At 49.8% G+C, this 17888-nt stretch overlaps 1 protein-coding gene across 1 annotated transcript in view; it reads right to left on the bottom strand.

Moving 5' to 3' along the window:
• The window catches only part of SORCS3 (sortilin related VPS10 domain containing receptor 3), a 588390-nt gene extending 575179 nt beyond the window's left edge, over positions 1-13211 (bottom strand). The window contains exon 1 of the mRNA XM_029245625.1: positions 12364-13211. Coding sequence (XP_029101458.1) covers positions 12364-12990 — 627 coding nt within the window. The 5' untranslated portion in view covers positions 12991-13211. The remainder of the gene's footprint in view (positions 1-12363) is intronic.
• Between the last annotated feature and the right edge of the window lie 4677 nt (positions 13212-17888).

Raw genomic sequence — 17888 nt, 5'->3', positions numbered from 1 at the left:
AGGGATGGGAAGGTAGCCAATAAAGCAAGCAAGTTACCACCTTAGGCAACTGGGGCTTAATCCCACTGGTGGCTCTGGGAGATGGTGTAGAAAGCAAGCTTCAGAGTTACCCCACCCCAAAGGGCAAGGGAGCTGGGGTATTTATCCACCAGCTTCCAACAGTCATTGTCAAGTGGCTGCTTCCTACTCCTTGATGGAAATCAATTCCCTGATGCTTCCAGCCTGCACCTGTGTAATCGAAGAAAGCCCCAGTGGGCACAGTCCCTGGTGCTGGTGGTTAGAAGTCAGGCCAGATTGCAGACAGATGGCAAGTGCAGAGGGCATGTGGGCAGGGTACCAACATATCCACTACAAAAGGACAGACACTCAACCTACCCCATTTCCTGCCTAGACGATAATGAGAACTAACATTTTTTAACCAGCGTAATAGCCTACTATGCTAACCCCTTCAGAGTATTATCTGTAAGATTCACAGCATCCCAGTATTATCCTCATTTTACAGCCAGTGAAACTAAGGCTCAGAGACTTGTTTGAAATCACTGTTGCTTGGGGGCCTTCCCATATCAGAAAAAAAATGTCTGAGTTTTGAGAAATCTTCCAGTGAAAAGTTTGCTTTCAAGCACAGATAACACTGAAAGCAACATAGTTACATGAGCAACTCTTTTGCCTCTAAAGATTCTTTCCTCTACCTGCCTCCACCCTGGTAAACAAGCTTCTCTGTATCTCCAGTACCATGGCCTCAAAACTCTTCACGTGATGAGTTCCCCCAGTACGTGTAATCACATTCAGATATGGCAGCTTGAGCAACTGAAAAAAATGTTCAACTCCGTAATTGTTCTCCGTCTCCCACTGAGAACAGATTTTAAAAAGAAAAAGCTCATTTCTTACGCAGCAGTGTACTCTTTAACCTGATTCTACCCATCTGGAAGAGAAACTGCTTACCTCACATAGATGCCAAAAAGGCTTAGAGATGACTGAGTCAGGTACACGGGACCTGGGAACGGGTGAGAGGCCATTGTGATGTCCCAGGGATGCAGACCCTAGGCCTGGAGGCAGCAAGAAGCAGCCAGATTCTTCCCCATTCCCAAGACACGCATTCTTTACCCAGGCAGTTTTAAGTATTTAAGAAAGTACTTATGTCATTCAACTCAATAAGCTCATGTTAACTGACCACGATGCCCAAGAAAGTGAGGGAGCCCAAAGGCAGAAAATGCAGAAGAGATGGAAGACCCAAGCCTGAGCATCACTTCTGGCTGCATTTACGTCTGGAGTCTTCATTGAGTCATTTATGGGTTGAATGGACAGCAGAATGGCTGTATTTGTACAAAACATCCATTTCCTTTTTTCTGCGGGAAGGGGCTGAATGATCAGTCCCCCAGGACTCAACTGCGCGGTTGCTAATCAATTGTTCATCTATGGGTCACCAGACCAGCCCTCACACAATGAACCTGCAGGCTACTACTGCTCTTCTTCACTCCCTTGGAACAATTCCTCATGCAGTATTTGTTTCATTATTTCATCCTATTTATTTTCACTTCTTTCCCAGGGCAACACTCCCTCTAGGGTCTGTGTAGGGATCTCAGGTTCCACTCGAAGTGCACAGGGTACAGGCAAAAAGGGTACAGGCAGGTACAAACCTGTACCTCGATGGTTGTGGATTATTACAAAATATTCATGGGTTTGGCCAATATGATAATTCTGGGAAAGAGGCTGCAGATATTATGCAGAGAGCTCCAGCCACGGGTATCCCCATTTCATGCCAGGCACAAAGCAGAGGTAGGAGATGGAAAGGAGAAACAAACCTTGAACACCAAGGTCCATCCCATGACTTGGATGAAATGAGTCTTTGGCACTCCAGGCTTTTCTTGTCCACCAGTCCCAGCAGTCCTGTGTTCTCCTATTTTCTATGAAAGCTACACATTTCACTCACTTCCTTCAAGAAGTCTTCCATGATTAGCTGTGAGGTATAATCATGGGTGCCCAAGCCAAGAGAAGCTACTCTTCATCTTTCTGGATGCCTTTCTCAAAACTCCACTCAATAAAAGCCCTGAAAAAATGTTCCACTTATTAGCTATCTGTTAGTATAATCGTTAACCTGACTCTAAGCACCTGCTTCTAACCATTTCTATTACAAATTCTAAGTATGAGTTTCAAGCAGCCAGGTCCCCAGCCACTCACACTTCTCTCTTTCACTGTTTTCCCTTAGCATGACACAGAAGGCAGACACACAAAGACTCGTCTGAGTCAGGACATGCACTATGGGAGGTGGCTGAAATGAGCATCTCACTGAGAACTGGGTTGTAGCCAAGGGCTTTGCGATCAGCTCATTAGGAAACTTGGGGCAAGTACCTCCTTCCTCTGCTTCCGTGTTTCCATCTGCAAATGAAGAGAAAACCCCTTCTAGTATAATAATAACAACTAAACTAACTAAAATATCTGGAGGACTAACTACAGGTCAGGCATTTCTTTTAAACACTTTGCTATGTACAATATCTTATTTAAACCTTAAAATAGCCCAGTGTGAGAGGTACTATTATTATCACTCCCTTTTGTAGGTGAAAAACTAGACAAGAGAGGGTGACAACTTGCCCAATGTCACACAGCTATTGAGAGACAGAGGCAGGCACCACAATTTAAAAATGGGCAGGAAAAAAAAAAAAATGGGCAGGAGAACCAAATAGACATTTCTCCAAAGAAGACAGGCAGATGGCCAATGGGCACATGAGAAGATGCTCAACATCACTAATCATTAGGGAAATGCAAATCAAAAACACAATGAGGTATCACCTCACACCTGTCAGAGTGGCTGTCATCAAAAAGACAACAAATACTACACTGTTGTTGGGAATGTAAATTGGTGCAGCCACCGTGGAAAACAATATGGAGCTTCCTGAAAAAACTAAAAATAGAACTATCATATGACCCAGAAATCTCACTCCTGGGTATATATCCAAAAAAACCCAAAAACACTAATTCGAAAAGATACATGCACCCCAATGTTCACAGCAGCATTATTTGTAATTGCTAAGACATGGAAGCAACCTAAGTGTCCATCAACAGATGAGTGGATAAAGAAGATGTGGTCTATATACATACACAGTGAAATACTACTCAGCCATAAAGAAGAATGAAATTTTGCCATTTGCAGCAACATGGATGGACTTAGAGGGTATTATGCTAGGTGAAGTAAGTCAGAGAAAGACAAATGGTGTATGACATCACTTATATGTGGAATCTAAAAATATATAACAAATTAGTAAATATAACAAAAAAGAAGCAGACTCACAGATATAGAGAACAAACTAGTGGCTCCCAGTGGGGAGAGGGAAGTGGGGAGGGGCAATATAGGGGTAGGGGAGTAAGAGGTACAAACTATTAGGTATAAAATAAGCTACAAGGATATACTGTTCAACACAGGGAAGGTAGCCAATATTTTATAATAACTATTAATGGAGGATAACCTTTAAAAACTGTGAATCACAATATTGTATACCTGTAACCTATATAATACTGTACAGCAACTATATTTCAATTTTTTTAAGACTAAATTAAACTTAAAAAAACAAAAGAGAGAGAGAGAGAGAGAAGGAGAGAGAGAGACAGAGGCAGGATTCGAACCCAGGCATCCAGCTCCAGAACCCTTGCTCCTGTTTACTATATGGCTTTGTTTCTTGTTCCCAGTCTACCTCTGTTCCTAATATATCCTGAAGAGGATGGCATTCATGATGAAAACCCTCCACAAGTATGAATTCACACAAGTCATACAATCATACCCAGGGTAAATAACCTACAACCTAACAAGATCCTTGACGACCCTATATAACTATGTCCAGCTTTTCCCCTAAACTAGGTTCTCTTCCAGCACAGGCCAAGTACCAGGCCCCTGCGTAGCAATGGGCACAGATTTGCTCACCAACAGCCCTAAACGGATAGCTCCGGGTCCTCTCACCCCAACCCAGTAGGAATGGTTTCCTCTGCTCCCCAGCAAGGAGTTAATAGCAGAAAGCTATCTGTGCAATCCTGAAGTTCTTAGACTCCAGTACTTTTTGGAAATTTACTATAGTATGTTTATTAGCATACTATAAAGAACAGCATTTCCATAAATAATTTTTTTTTTTTTTTTTTTTTTACCGGTACGCGGGCCTCTCACTGCCGTGGCCTCTCCCGTTGCGGAGCACAGGCTCCGGACGCGCAGGCTCAGCGGCCATGGCTGACGGGCCAGCCGCTCCACGGCATGTGGGATCTTCCCGGACCGGGGCACGAACCCGTGTCCCCTGCATCGGCGGGCGGACTCTCAACCACTGCGCCACCAGGGAAGTCCTCCATAAATAATTAAAGCCAAACTACACTGATCAAAATAAATGAGCGAAAATGTTCCTGATGATGCAACCAGGCTTGGTTCACTCACTGACTCAACAAGGTGACTCACAAAAGGCCCCCATTAACAACAGTTAGTAAGATACAGATTGTACATATAAGCAGCTGGTACTTACTGTCTGCAGCCACTGGGTGGGTAGGCAGGATGGCCAGAGGACACAGTCAGGAAACAGGAGGGAGGAACCTATTCCTAAGCCTCTCTGGCTAGCCTTGTGTATACTCATACTAGGTCTCACTCTATCCTACCTATAAAATGGGCAGCACCCTACCTCACTGGAATGAAAATGAGTCCGCTTAGAAGGAAAATGGTCTGTAAAAGCAAGGGAAAGGAGAAAACCAGGAGTGCATAGGGGATGGCTACAGAGAGAAAGACGAGGAGAGAGTCCACGCTACAGGGTACCATGTTTCTGTGTGAGCCTCATACCCTTCATCTCTATGCTGAATGATGTGATGAAAACAATTCCCAAGTTCACTTCCAGCCTTGACATTCTGTCGGTCTAAGATGCTTATAGCATCTCCCACAGTGATCCCCTCTCCTCTGAGCTCATAGCCTGAAACGACCACTTGACAATTAACCACACATCACCCCGTGATATCTGTCTTGTTGTCATGTGTTATTTAACTTTACAGAAGAGCAGCCTTATACCCAAAGCATATTAGAAGGACCTTGAGGCAAATGCTGTCTTATCCTTCTTTGTCTCGCCCTCCATCACAGCCCTACCAACCCCACAGTCCCCAAAACACTGCCACACACATAGTGAACACTTGGCAAATGGCTGAATATCTTATGTGAGTCCATGTGATCTCTGAAGCACATGAGGAAGAAGCCAGGATTGTTGACTTGTCCCTATTTCCATCCTCTTACTAAGTGGGGTAGAGATGCCTCTACATCTTATGTTAAAAGTTGTATATAAAATAATAAGTCAGGTGTTTAAACTCAGTGCTATGAAGAGACAGTGTCAGCCATCCTCCCTGGGCAGCTAGGGCACTGTCCAGTTCCCAGGATCAGCTCAGCAAGTATGTACTGAGCTACGTGCCAAGCACCAGGCCACAGGTCACAAGGCACACATGAGAAAAGCAGAACTCACAGCAGGTGTGGGGGTGAGATGCTGGTGTAAGCATTTTATCCCTCATCCCTCACCTTCAAAACACTCATAAAATAACCAAGTGCAAACTAAACATAATCAAATGTGTGGTACAGGCTGTAAATTCTATAAACAGTTAGGAGAAAGAAAAATAAATGCTTCTAAGAAAGGTTCTATAGAGAAGCATGTTTGAATCTTAAACTGAGCCATGAGTAATGGGTGCATCTCAATAGAGGAAGAGGGGTATCCTGAGTGGAGGAGACCTTAAGAGCAAAGGCCTGAGTCAAGAAGGGGTCTGGGACAACGAAGGGGCTGCCTTGGCTAGAGTGAAGGGGCCCATCAGGGAACAGTCAGATGCAGAGTTGGAGAAGCAGATCCAGGACATACGCAGTGAAGAGCCTTGAATGGCAGGCTAAAGGACTCTGGAGTTTAATTCAAGAGGCTAAAGGTACTCAAGCGAGAACGAAGACGTCCTGGGTGAAATGCTCCTGAGTATAGGACCTGTCAAGTTATGAACAACCTGAGAAAGGAATCATCGCTATCCCAAGGGACAAGGGTTTTCAATCCCTCCATAGCCTCTGCTCAGTGAGACTTGGGACTCACTCATTCACCAACTCGGTCAAACACAGTTGAGTTTCTCTACTGTGTGTAAAGCAGAGCTCTCTCATCTCCACTCTGCCAACAAAGTCAGAGCAGCATCCAGACCCTTCTCTCAGTAACCCACCACAACAGGGGGCTGGCCATGCTTAGCTGAAGGCCATCCACCCCATAGTGCCACTGCTGCTTACCCAAAGTGGCCCGCCAGGCACTGGCATGCTACACTTTCCACCTCCAACTTCACAAGACCTCTTTTCCCCCAAACTTGCTGAAAATTCATCCTTTGACATTTTCTCCTCATACGGAAGTGTCTCAAGCCAGCCAAGAGGCCAAAGGAAGCAGGAAATCAACAGGCAAGTCCAGCCCCCAGGCCTTGGTGTACCTGGCCTTGGATAAACCCTCCAGACACACCCTCCTGTTTCAGCCATCCAGCTTCGTCACACCTCTCTGCTCCCTAGAGGACGATCACCAGGTTCCAAAGTGTCCCCAGTTACAGGAGGATTCACACAGCCGAGGAAAGAGCAGTTCTCCCTTCTGCCCCCGCTCCCTCCTCAGCCTTCCCGCCACACAACTCCCTTCCCTTAAATCCAACACAATCTGAGAAGCCACTTCCCGCGTTCCTTCTCTGCCAACTACAAAGCGAGTTCCAACCGCTGCATTTCTGCCATCATTAAATTGGGCCTCCCAATTAAGGAGTTTGCAACTTCTGCTTACCTTGGAAATCACTGCAGGATCTGAGAAGCAAATCACTCCCTGTAACCGGGCCATCAGAGAAAAGGCAGAGCAGACAAACAGCCGACGTGCGGCCCCTCCACTCACCACCCCCGGCCTACGGTGACCAGGCGTAGTTACTGCTGTTATGTCCCCCTGCATTTCCCAGCTACATCTCCACGGAGATGGCTCCCCTTGTAATATTAATTAAAACCAGATTCTTTTTGGCAAACCCCTGAAGAACAGCTTCTGTGGCAGGCTTTATTTTTTTTTTTAACATCTTTATTGGAGTATAATTGCTTTACAAGGGTGTGTTAGTTTCTGCTTTATAACAAAGTGAATCAGCTATACATATACATATATCCCCATATCTCCCCCTTCTTGCGTCTCCCTCCCACCCTCCCTATCCCACCCCTCTAGGTGGTCACAAAGCACCAAGCTGATCTCCCTGTGCTATGTGGCCGCTTCCCACTAGCTAGCTATTTTACAGTTGGTAGTATATGTAAGTCCATGCCACTCTCTCAGTTCGTCCCAGCTTCATCCCTTCCCCCTCCCTGTGTCCTCAAGTCCATTCTCTACGTCTGTGTTGTTATTCCTGTCCTGCCCCTAGGTTCTTCAGAGCCTTTTTTTTTTTTAGATTCCATATATATGTGTTAGCATATGGTATTTGTTTTTCTCTTTCTGACTTACTTCACTCTGTATGACAGACGCTAGGTTCCACCCACCTCACTACAAATAACTCAATTTCATTTCTTTTTATGGCTGAGTAATATTCCATTGTATATATATGCCACATCTTCTTTATCCATTCATCTGTCGATGGACACTTAGGTTGCTTCCATGTCCTGGCTATTATAAATAGTACTGCAATGAACTTTGTGGTACATGACTCTTTTTGAATTATGGTTTTCTCAGGGTATATGCCCAGTAGTGGGATTGCTGGGTCGTATGGTAGTTCTATTTTTAGTCTTTTAAGGAACCTCCATGCTGTTCTCCATAGTGGCTGTATCAATTTACATTCGCACCAACAGTGCAAGAGGGTTCCCTTTTCTCCACACCCTCTCCAGCATTTATTGTTTGTAGATTTTCTGATGATGGCCATTCTGACTGGTGTGAGGTGATTCCTCATTGTAGTTTCGATTTGCATTTCTCTAATGATTAGTGATGTTGAGCATCCTTTCATGTGTTCATTGACAATCTGTATATCTTCTTTGGAGAAATGTCTATTTAGGTCTTCTCCCCATTTCTGGATTGGGTTGTTTATTTTTTTGATATTGAGCTTGTGGCAGGCTTCTTTATTAAGCCTCTGAGAAGGCAAAATGCATTAAGATATCGTGACACGGGGACTGAGAGCGGGGACGAGAAGGTTAGACAACCCAGCCAAAAGCTATTTGAAAAATCTGTTTGGGAGCCACAATTAGATGCTCCAGTGAGTGAAACACAATTAATCTGATCAAATCTGTCACTATTTTGCACATTAAGAGTAAATATTTTAGAACACCGTCCAGCTGAATTAGTTAAGGGTATGAAATCGTGCCTGGGAGAGTCTGCGTTCCCCCTGCTAGCAGGGTAAGGATGCCGGGTTATCAGCATCTCCCTGTTTCTCTTCACCAAGGTGCAGAGTTGGGCACATGAATTGAATATTATCTGGCAAGTCCTTCCAACCAGACACACTGCAGGGGTAGCAGCCTGCAAATCGCTGTCTCTGGGAATGAGCTGCAGGAAAGGCATCGGGGATCAATCTACGGGAGGGTGCAGCACTCTCACCTCAGCACCAGAACAGGGGATCCCCATCAAGGCTTACAATGCCGAGGGGGCCCGGAAAGTGGGCTGTTGTCTTCACAGCTTTCCACTCTCCAGAGCCATTTGCCAACTCACTGACCAAGCAAGGAGGCGCCTTTCTTCTTTTGAAGGAGAAGAGCAGAATGATGTGTTTTTCTGTGTCCCTGTCAGCCACAGGGTCTGGACTCCCTTTGGGTGTTTGTGAAACACTCTCTAGCCCATCAATCACCAGGATCTCAGCTGGAGACAACCAGAGAGAAAGGCAAATCGCTCTTCCAGAATACAGGCTCCAATCAGCCCCGGTGGCCCAACGGATAAGACAGAGTACAGGCTCCAAACTCAAGCCCACTCACCTCTCCCCCGAAACACCTGGCAGGGCAAGAAAGGTCAGAGGGGGACCCAGACTCCATCCCCTCCTGGCTCAAGCCTGCTGGGCGCCTCCCCCATTGCCCTCCAAGCTATCCCACCCCACTCCTGGGACCAAAGTGAATATGTGACTCAAGCCTAGAATGAGACTCTCAGCCCCTGGGCATATGCTGGGCACATAGTGTGGGGTGGAGGTGCTTCCCTTGCATGTCCACTTCCTTATGCCTGAACGCAAACGGCCAGAGTGGAGCTCAATTTTCCATTATACGGGGTAACTGGAAACTCTCCCCAAAAAGGACCTCACGCCAGGAATGAGGTCCACCAGAGGCACTTGGAGGGACAGCGGGAAGCCTCACAATGTGTTAACAATTAAACTGGTGGCCTTCCCAGAGAAGGACATGTTTAACACCCTTTATGTCAGAAGGGAAGATGGAATTCTCTTTTCATGTCAAAAGAGCTTGGTGCAAGGACCCATGTTCTCTGCCTTGGGGACATCTCCTACCACTTTGAAACCAACGATAAAGGGAACTTCCAGAAGGAACATCAGCTGCATCGCTCCTCACCCTGGCTTTATTTTTATTTACTTATTATCTTTTGCGGTACGCGGGCCTCTCACTGTTGTGGCCTCTCCCATTGCGGAGCACAGGCTCCAGACGCACAGGCTCAGCGGCCATGGCTCACGGGCCCAGCCGCTCCGCGGCACGTGGGATCTTCCCGGACCGGGGCATGAACCCATGTCCCCTGCATCGGCAGGCGGACTCTCAACCACTGCGCCACCAGGGAAGCCCCCTGGCTTTATTTTAACAGCGCCTTCTTTTGCTGTCCTCAGGAAAGGAGGAGGGGAGAAAGAAACCAACTGGGTGATGTTGCAGAAACTGGTTTCCTAGCTCCTCCCCCAGGATTGTTTCCTTAAAGGCAGGCCCATGTTAACCTGTTTCCTCGTCTTCCTCAGAGCAGCACAGACGTACACTCAAAGAAGCCCTTCTGGCTGGAATTGCCTGTGAAGCATCATCAAAAGAGGCAGGTCCAGCCCGAAAGCTAAAGAGGCAGTAACTCTCTGGACCAGAGCGCGTAGACACCACGGGGTCCCTGCACTCACCTGTACTGCCTTGTCCTTTGCTTGGACAGTGAGACTGGCCATAAGCACGACCAATGAAGCCCTGAGGAGCTACTAATGAACTGCCCAAATCGCATCACTGTCACTAAGGACTCCAAGGCCAACTGATCCACTCCTCAGGCCCTCTGCACCCCCTTTTAACTGAAGAGCCACTTCCCTGGGGGGTATAGGGCTAAACTTGCCCCCTCACTTCCTCTGCTGTATAACCGCCTTGAAGATGGGCAGAGAAAGCCAGGCACATTTAATTACTACTTGCAGAAAGCACTCTTTAACGTCCCATCTTCGGGGAATTTGTCAACACACGAAAATGATCCTTAAAATAAAAGCAGAAACATAAAAAAACTCTTTAGACAGAGTGAATTTATATTGTCCAAATGTGGCAGTGTTAAAATCACAGATATGTGAAGATATCACCTCCTCCTTCTCCTAGGGGTACATTTACTTCCACACATCCTGTCCATCCTCCTCATGGAGTAAGAACACGAACAAAATAACACACATACACACAATTCCTCACTACCAAACTAAGAGGAAGTTGAGAATCACAATCCCTGCGGTCAGAGAATTACCTGTCTCTCTCTCTCTCCACACACACACACACACACACACACACACACACACGCACACACAGTCCTTCCGGGACTTGTAAGTCCTCAATCACCCATCCCTCCGAATGCACACGTTGCCCACCGCCCAAGTCCAGAGCCGTCCACTGCGAAGCTATGGGGGGCCTTCACTGGAGGCAGGTAGAGTCAGCCACCACGCTGCTGGTAAGCTGCACTGCCCAAATGCTTCCAACCCAGGCTGGGCTGCCGGCGTCGTGCTGTGTGTCAGTAAGAACCAGGAAATCTGTGCTCGGTATTGCTGATGTGCTGCTCTCTGCGGACTTCTGGCTTTCCTGTTATTCACCACTCACCCCCGTGACACCCCCCAGGCCCTGTTAAAATAAGGCCAAAATTTCCCAGGGAAATCTTTAATGTCAGTCATGAAGAGAAATATAAAGGGAGCGGGGGCTGTGCTTTCCCATCAAATGAGTTCCCCAAAGCTGCCAGTACAGACATCTGTCATCCTCCAGACTCTGCCCAGTGCCGGGCTCTGATCTGATCCTCAGAGCCAGAGATGAGGAAAGGATTTTTGCAGGACTGGCTGAAGTGGGGGCCGAGGAAGGCAGGGGAGTGGAGTAAATCGTCGGAGGCCGTCCCCTCTCTTCCCCGAGGGCCATCCCCCGCGGATCCTGGGCTGGACTGCACGCGCTGGCTGCCAGCTGGGGGGTAGGGTGGGGAGCTCCTCCGGCCCGAACTGCGGGCTGCGCAGACGGTACTCTGCGCCTGGTGCCTGGCCGCGGGCGCCGGAGCCGCCGGCGTGGACTCCAGGGCGCCATCTCTCGAACAGCAGCTTCCAGGTTAACCTGGCAGCGGAGAGAGAGGCGTGGAGAGGTGCACAGAAAGCACCGGGACCCAACTCCACTTGGCGAGTTTGTCGTTGCAGGACTCAGCGGCCGGGGCAAGTATTTTGCTCAGCGACTTACGTGTGCTTGTGCATGCGTGAGAACGAGGGGTGCAGGATGGGTGTTGAATTTCACTTCACACTTTAAACTTTTTTTTCTGCCCCTCCTATAGCTTTTCGGGGCAGCTGCCTGGGTTTTTTATTCTTTTTTATTCTTAACATCTTTATTGGAATATAATTGCTTTACAGTGTTGTTAGTTTCTCCTGTATAACTAACGAAGTGAATCAGCTGTGTGCTGCCTGGGTTTTGAAGGGGGAATTAGTGTTGCCTGAAGGCCCAGCCTCCCCTAAGGCTGGGAGGAAGTGCGCCTGGAGTCCGAGGCAGCATCCTAGCCCGGCGGGCAGGAGTACCAGAGTCCGAGTGGCCTCAGCCTCCTGGCTTTCCTTCGCGTGATTGGAGGGGAAAGGGGGGAAGCCCGGGCAGTCGCAGAAACCCGTCAGTCTATCCAGCGGTTCTTTCCCCAAATCAATCTGTGTCCTCACCCAAGAATTCACACACACCCACGACAGGAAAACTGACTCTCCAAACCAAGTACCAGAGAAAGTGGGCACTGATCCCGAAAAGGACCTCTTCTTCCTCTCCCCTCCGGGCGGCCCCAATCCTAGGGTCTCCGGTAAACAGAAGCACAGGCTGTCTTACAACAAACTCCACTAACCTGTTGGGGTGTGGGGAAAGAGGGATGAACCAGTCTGTCTAAAAGTCAAGGAGCCCCCCTGCCCCTGCCCCCACCTAGACCCAAAGCAACTATCTTCCCAGCGTTCCCGCCCCCCCCATTTTCCCTCGCTTTCGGCAGAGAGATCCGCCGCCGGGTGGGTACTCACGCTGCTGTTGTGTCCCGACCAGTGCACCATGGCTTGGTTGTGGGCCGAGTCCCCGGTCAGCGCGAACGAGGTGCCGGGTAGCCGGAGCTCTTCGGCCGCCGACCCCCCAGCCCGTGGTGCCTTCACCTCCTCCCGGAGACCCTTGGCCAGAGACCGGCTTCCTTTGGAACCATCGGCTAAAACAGTAGCCTGGGTGTCTCCGCGTTCCAGGGCACTGGGGGACTGCGCCCGGCGACTCCTCCTTGTACCGCCAGGCTTGCCAGGAACCGAGATGCCCCGTCCCCACTGCACGCCTGCCGGCAACAGCCCTCCGGCTTCTCCCTGCTTCTTTCTGCTGCTGCCTCCGCCTGGCTGGGGCAGTGGCTCTGGTCCCGGCCGGCGCCCCAGTGCGGCGCCTCTCCGTACACTCGCCAGACCCTCCGGCCACTGGCTTGCCACTGCCCGCAGCGAGAGAGGAGGCAGCGCCGGGGACCGCGAAGCCAGAGCCGCGAGGCGCCCAGGACCGCCCGTTGCGTCCCAAGTGATCTCGGCGCCGGCCAGGACCCACGTTGACAGGAGCAGGAGCCCAGTCCGGGCGAAGGGCGCCCGGGGCCAGCCTGCGGGGCGCTCCGTGCGCGCCGCCTCCATCCCGCTGCGGCTGCCGCGGCTCGGGCTGCCGAGTGTGTGGCGCCCGCCCGAGGTGCGGGTCGGCGTGGGGAGTGTGCAGGCGCCGGTAAGCAAGCAAGCGAGTGTGTGTCGGGGGAGAGCGGAGGGGGCGGCCGGGAAGGAGGTGGCTCGGCCTGGTGCGCCTTGCTGGTCCTCTCCACTCTTCCCTCCCGGCTCTTGATGGCTTGCTGTCTCCTCCACGGGGCGATTCCAAAACCCGAGAAAAATCAATAAATGCCCCTTCGGTGCTTTTTTTTTTTTCTTAAAACAAGATTCCCGCAAAATCTTTCCCACCGAGCTCCTCCAGAAATTTTTTCAGAAGGAGTATTCAAAGGGAATACGAAAATCCTCTTTTAAAATATGAAAATGAAGCCCAATCCAGGAGGAGTGGCTGGCGACGGACCCCAATCCAGGGTTTCTCTAAAACCCAGCCTCCAGCCTGCTCCCAGCGAAGAGTTAGGAGCCGCTTCTGGCCGCGTTTAGGGGGTTACCGTCCGGGCCTTTTGTGGGGGTGGGAGATGGCGCGCAGGGAGGGTTGGGGGGCCTCGAGGGAGGAGGAGGAGGGTTAAGTGTTTTCAGCGCCAACTCCTCGGGTTGGGGAGCCAAAGGGGAGCCCGGAGCCTTCGCGCAGGAACGCAGTTGGCGGAAGGCGAGCGCGGGATGGACTGGGGGACTCCGCTCCCAGGTCCCTGGCCTGTCCCTTCCGCACCCCCCCCCACCCACCGCGTGCCTCCGCCCGGTGCGGGGGCTCGGGGAGTGCATGCGTGCGCGTGCGTGAGGAGGGGGCGAGGGGTGCGCCCGAGGCTGGCGGGCCAGCGGGCGCCCAGGGTGGGGGTACCTGGCTGAGCCAAGGGTGCCTGGGTGTGCGGGGGCGCGCAGCTCTGTGCGTGTGCGTTTGCACACGCGTATGTGTGTGTGTTAGTGTGAACGACGGGATGTGAAGCAGGGAGGGGTGCGCTCGGGCTGTGGGCGAGCATGGATCAGGCACGGGCTGTGTTTGCATTTACAGGAACCTGCGAGTCGTCTGAAAGGCAATATTGAGAGCGAGGCCAGGCAGGCGGTTCTGCACAGCCCGCTCTTCCTGGCACCCCGCGCACCCATAGTCCCCCAGCGCTAGCGGACGTAACCGGATTGTTCCCGGAGCCTCCCGAGGGGCTAGAGGATAGAACTAGGAGGCGCCGGCCCTGGAGCTGAGGAAAGAGAGTAGTCGAGAGGGGTCTCTCCCACCGGGAGGATCTAGCCCCCATCTTTCGCCTGCGATTTTGAGGTCGCTCCCTCATCTCCGTAGATTAATCTCTGAAAGGGCTCAGTTCGTTCAAAGTGTCAGGCTGCCACTTGAAGGTCTCCGGCCCAGCGCCACGCAGGCCTGATGAACAGTTCGCACTGTGCCCTGCTGCAAAAGCGGAGCCAGAGTGCGTGGAACTCAGCCTGGGCTGGGACCGTTCGTGCCCATAGGAAAAGGAAAACTTTGGGTGAGCTGGAGAGAGGAAGCTAAACCCAAAGACAACCTCGAGATGTAGTTTACAGCCCCCCCCCCCCCCCCCCCCCCCGGCAAGGAGGACAGGCAAGTAGTGCAGCCGCCGCCGCTGCCACCGCGGAGCTCCCGGGATTTCTAGGGGTTGAAAAGGCCTAGGCGCGTGGAGCTGGAGTAAGGACTGCTAAGAAAGGAGTAGGTTGGAGGAAGGGAGCTTGGAGAGAGTGAAGGCCTCCTCTTCTGGATTAGACAGAAGAGTTCTCTTGTGGGAGATGGTTAAAGCAGAGGGAGAGGGAGGGAAATGCAAGGAGAGGGAAGAAAAGAAAGGTGGAGCGAAGGTTTAAGGCGGGGCGGGTGGGGGGGGGGGGAAAGGGGGAGCTAGAGAAAGAGAAAAGGGAGCGGGAGACCAGCCGGGAGATAATGAAGTGGTGGAGAGAAGGCGAGATATTGGTGCAAAAAGAAAGGGGAGAGCAAAGAAGAGGCAAACGAGCGCCAGGGGAGGGCCTAGAGGGATGCGGGAAACAGAGGAGGTGCCTGGGAATCTGAGCCTGCCAAGGAGGTAGACCACCTGCTGTTCCCAGGAGCCCCACCCTCGTGAACTTGCTTTTCCACTCGCCCGGAGAAAAGTTCCAGCGCTGAAGGCTGAGGTGGGCGCGGGATCAGACGCTAGAAGGGAGCCGGCCATCCGCGGGTTCCCAGCGCCCCTGCCGGGGAAGGCCCGGCGCTGCAGCCCAAGCCGAAGCTCAGGGCTTGGGGAGGGATGCGAAGCCTCCACTCGGCTTGGGCTCTGAGCAGAGCTGGTAGATGCCAGAGTATAAGGTCTGGGTCTGGACCCTTAGGCAGGGCTCCCGGACGGGAGGCTCATACAGCCGGGGAAGGTACGGCCTCCTAAGCCCCAAGCCCACAGTGGAGGTATGGTGTCCAAGCTCCCTGCAGACCCCCAGAGGGCAGTTGTCTGCAAGAGCAAGGCTGGGGTCTCCCTTCTCTCTCTCCCACTTGCAGGAAGCCCTACCCAGACAGAGCTCACGGAAAGGTCGGATCCTAGAGATGGACTTATGGATATGTGGCTATAAAATATTTGTTTGGGAAAAAAATGGATGAAAGACTCTAGGTGCAACATTTTCACGTAGTTTCCTGCACCAGTTACCCCTCTTAGCTTTTTCCATCCATTAGCACATCCTCCTGCTATCTTCAGTCTCGATTTTCTGCAATCTGTCTTCAGGTGACTCATCAAAGGCCTGTCCCAACAAACACCGCCAGTGGCTCCCTGAGACAGTGGGCCCAACAGCTTCTGCCTCCTGCATTTGTAAACGTGTTCCATTTGGAAAGATCTCCCTTGGTCTACATGTCATCAGGGTCTCCTGGGTTCTCCCTGACCATCCTTAGTCAAGTTCACCAGCCTCTCTTCTTTCTCCCACATCCTAAATTCGGAGCCCCAACCTCTGTGCAATCCTCTGTGCCTGGCTCTCATCCTACCTTTTCTCCATGAGTAAACCCCATGTTCTCACCCGTTTCTGTGCTTCTTCAACTATCACCTCTTGCTGGTGACTCCTGAATCTACAACCCCACTGTGTCCTCTCTTGTGAGCTTCACATCGGAATTCCCCATTGCATATCCCTGTTGAAAGCCATCCGCATCAAGTTCTAAAAACCATCCTCCAACACCTCAGTTAGGCAGACTAGACATTTAACATGCAACCTTAAGTCCTCCCTCTTTTAATCCCCACATCCAGGAAAATCAGTGTCAAGTCCTATTTAAAAAGCGTTTTTACCTGTCCCCTCCTGTCTATTCCCAGCGTCACTGCCTTACAACTGACCCTCATCATCTCTGGTCTAGGGCTTTGCTATAGATGCCTATCTTCAGTTCTTTGCTTCTCCAAGCCGACCTCCCCATTGTCCACCTGCGCTGTCCAGTAGAAATATAATGTGAGCCACGTAGGTAATTTAAAATTTTCTAGTAGCGTCATTTTAAAAAGTAAAAAGAAACTAATGAAGTTAATGTTCATAATATACTTTACGGAACTGAATATATCCAAAATATTTTCATTTCAACTTGTAATCAACATAAAAATTATTGAAGTATTTTTACATATTTTTGTACTAAGTCTTCAAAATCCAGTGTGTATTTTACACTTACAGCGCATCTCAATTCGGACTAGCTACATTTCAAGTGCTCAATAAGGTGACTCATGGCTATTGCTTTAGACAGCACAGCTCCACGCTGTTGGCAAAAAGAGCCTTTTAAACACAAGGAAGATTATGTCGTGGACTGCCCTCCTCAAAACTCTTCATTACCAACTATTGTCCATGAACTCCAAACTTTTCAGAATGGTGCCCAAGATTCCATGCACTCTCACCTCCATGAACTTGCTTACTGTATTTCTTAAGCCTGTAATCTGTCCTCTGACACAATTTCCATTCTGGTCTGATTTAAACGCTAGCTCTTCCAAGAATCCTGCCCCCACTATCCCATAGTACCTGACACTGTATCCATTATTATCACCACCACGGTCGTCATCGTCTTCATTATCATCATCACCAAATTCTTTGTCTTCCTGCTCTAAGACGGGAGCTGTCCAATATTGATGTAGAATTTAAAAGAGAGGGCTAGGGCTAGAATGGGCTCCCATTTCCTTTGCTGGCATAATGCCTACTTCAACTGGGAAAGGCAGGTTGAGAGCTAAGATTAGCCTTCACCCAGTCCCAGTGGGGAGAGCAAAGAAGGCCTCACTGAGAATGCATTTTCCCTCTGGGTTTCTATGCCTGTTACAAACAACTGGAGAAAAATGTCACCTTAATACGGCTTCTTTCAGTTTTTATTTTTTTTAACCATCACAGTGAAATAATGCTTGGGGAAACTTTACTTTTTCTCCCTGATATCACAAACACACGTGTGCACGTGCACACACACTCTTCCAATCCGTTAATAATCTAATAGATATCTTGCCACCAGCACCCATAGCCGGCACGTACAGGGAAGCATTCCAATTATGCCTGTTTCTCATATTTTATAACATGTTCAGCAGTCGTATGAGGCTCTAAAGACAAATTCCTCATAAAACTTAGAGCCAGGAAAAAATTGGATTTCTCCTGTGAAGCTGACATCCTATCTTCAAGACTTTCTTAAAACTGGCTGTGTCTTCTCACGTTGTCTTGACAGTCAAGCTGAGTACCACATTCACTTGCTGTAACAGTCTTCAGAAGAAGATCTTTACCCTCTGCTCCCCTTTTACTAAATACTGTTTGTTTTTATTGTTTGATACTCTTTAGTCATACTCTGTCTGTGCATCGTTGATAAACCACTTCATATCCTTTTTAGAACTAAATAGGAAATTAATTAATTGATTAACATCAAAACAACAGTCCACATTGTAACTCTCTGAATTTCTACAGAGGCAAATGATTAT

The sequence above is a fragment of the Monodon monoceros genome, unplaced genomic scaffold (assembly GCF_005190385.1).
Source record: "Monodon monoceros isolate NGI ecotype Baffin Bay Population unplaced genomic scaffold, NGI_Narwhal_1 Super_Scaffold_4, whole genome shotgun sequence".
Classification (NCBI taxonomy): Eukaryota; Metazoa; Chordata; class Mammalia; order Artiodactyla; family Monodontidae; genus Monodon; species Monodon monoceros.
Note: the sequence above shows the minus strand (reverse complement) of the source record. Positions and strands in the feature narration are given on the sequence as shown.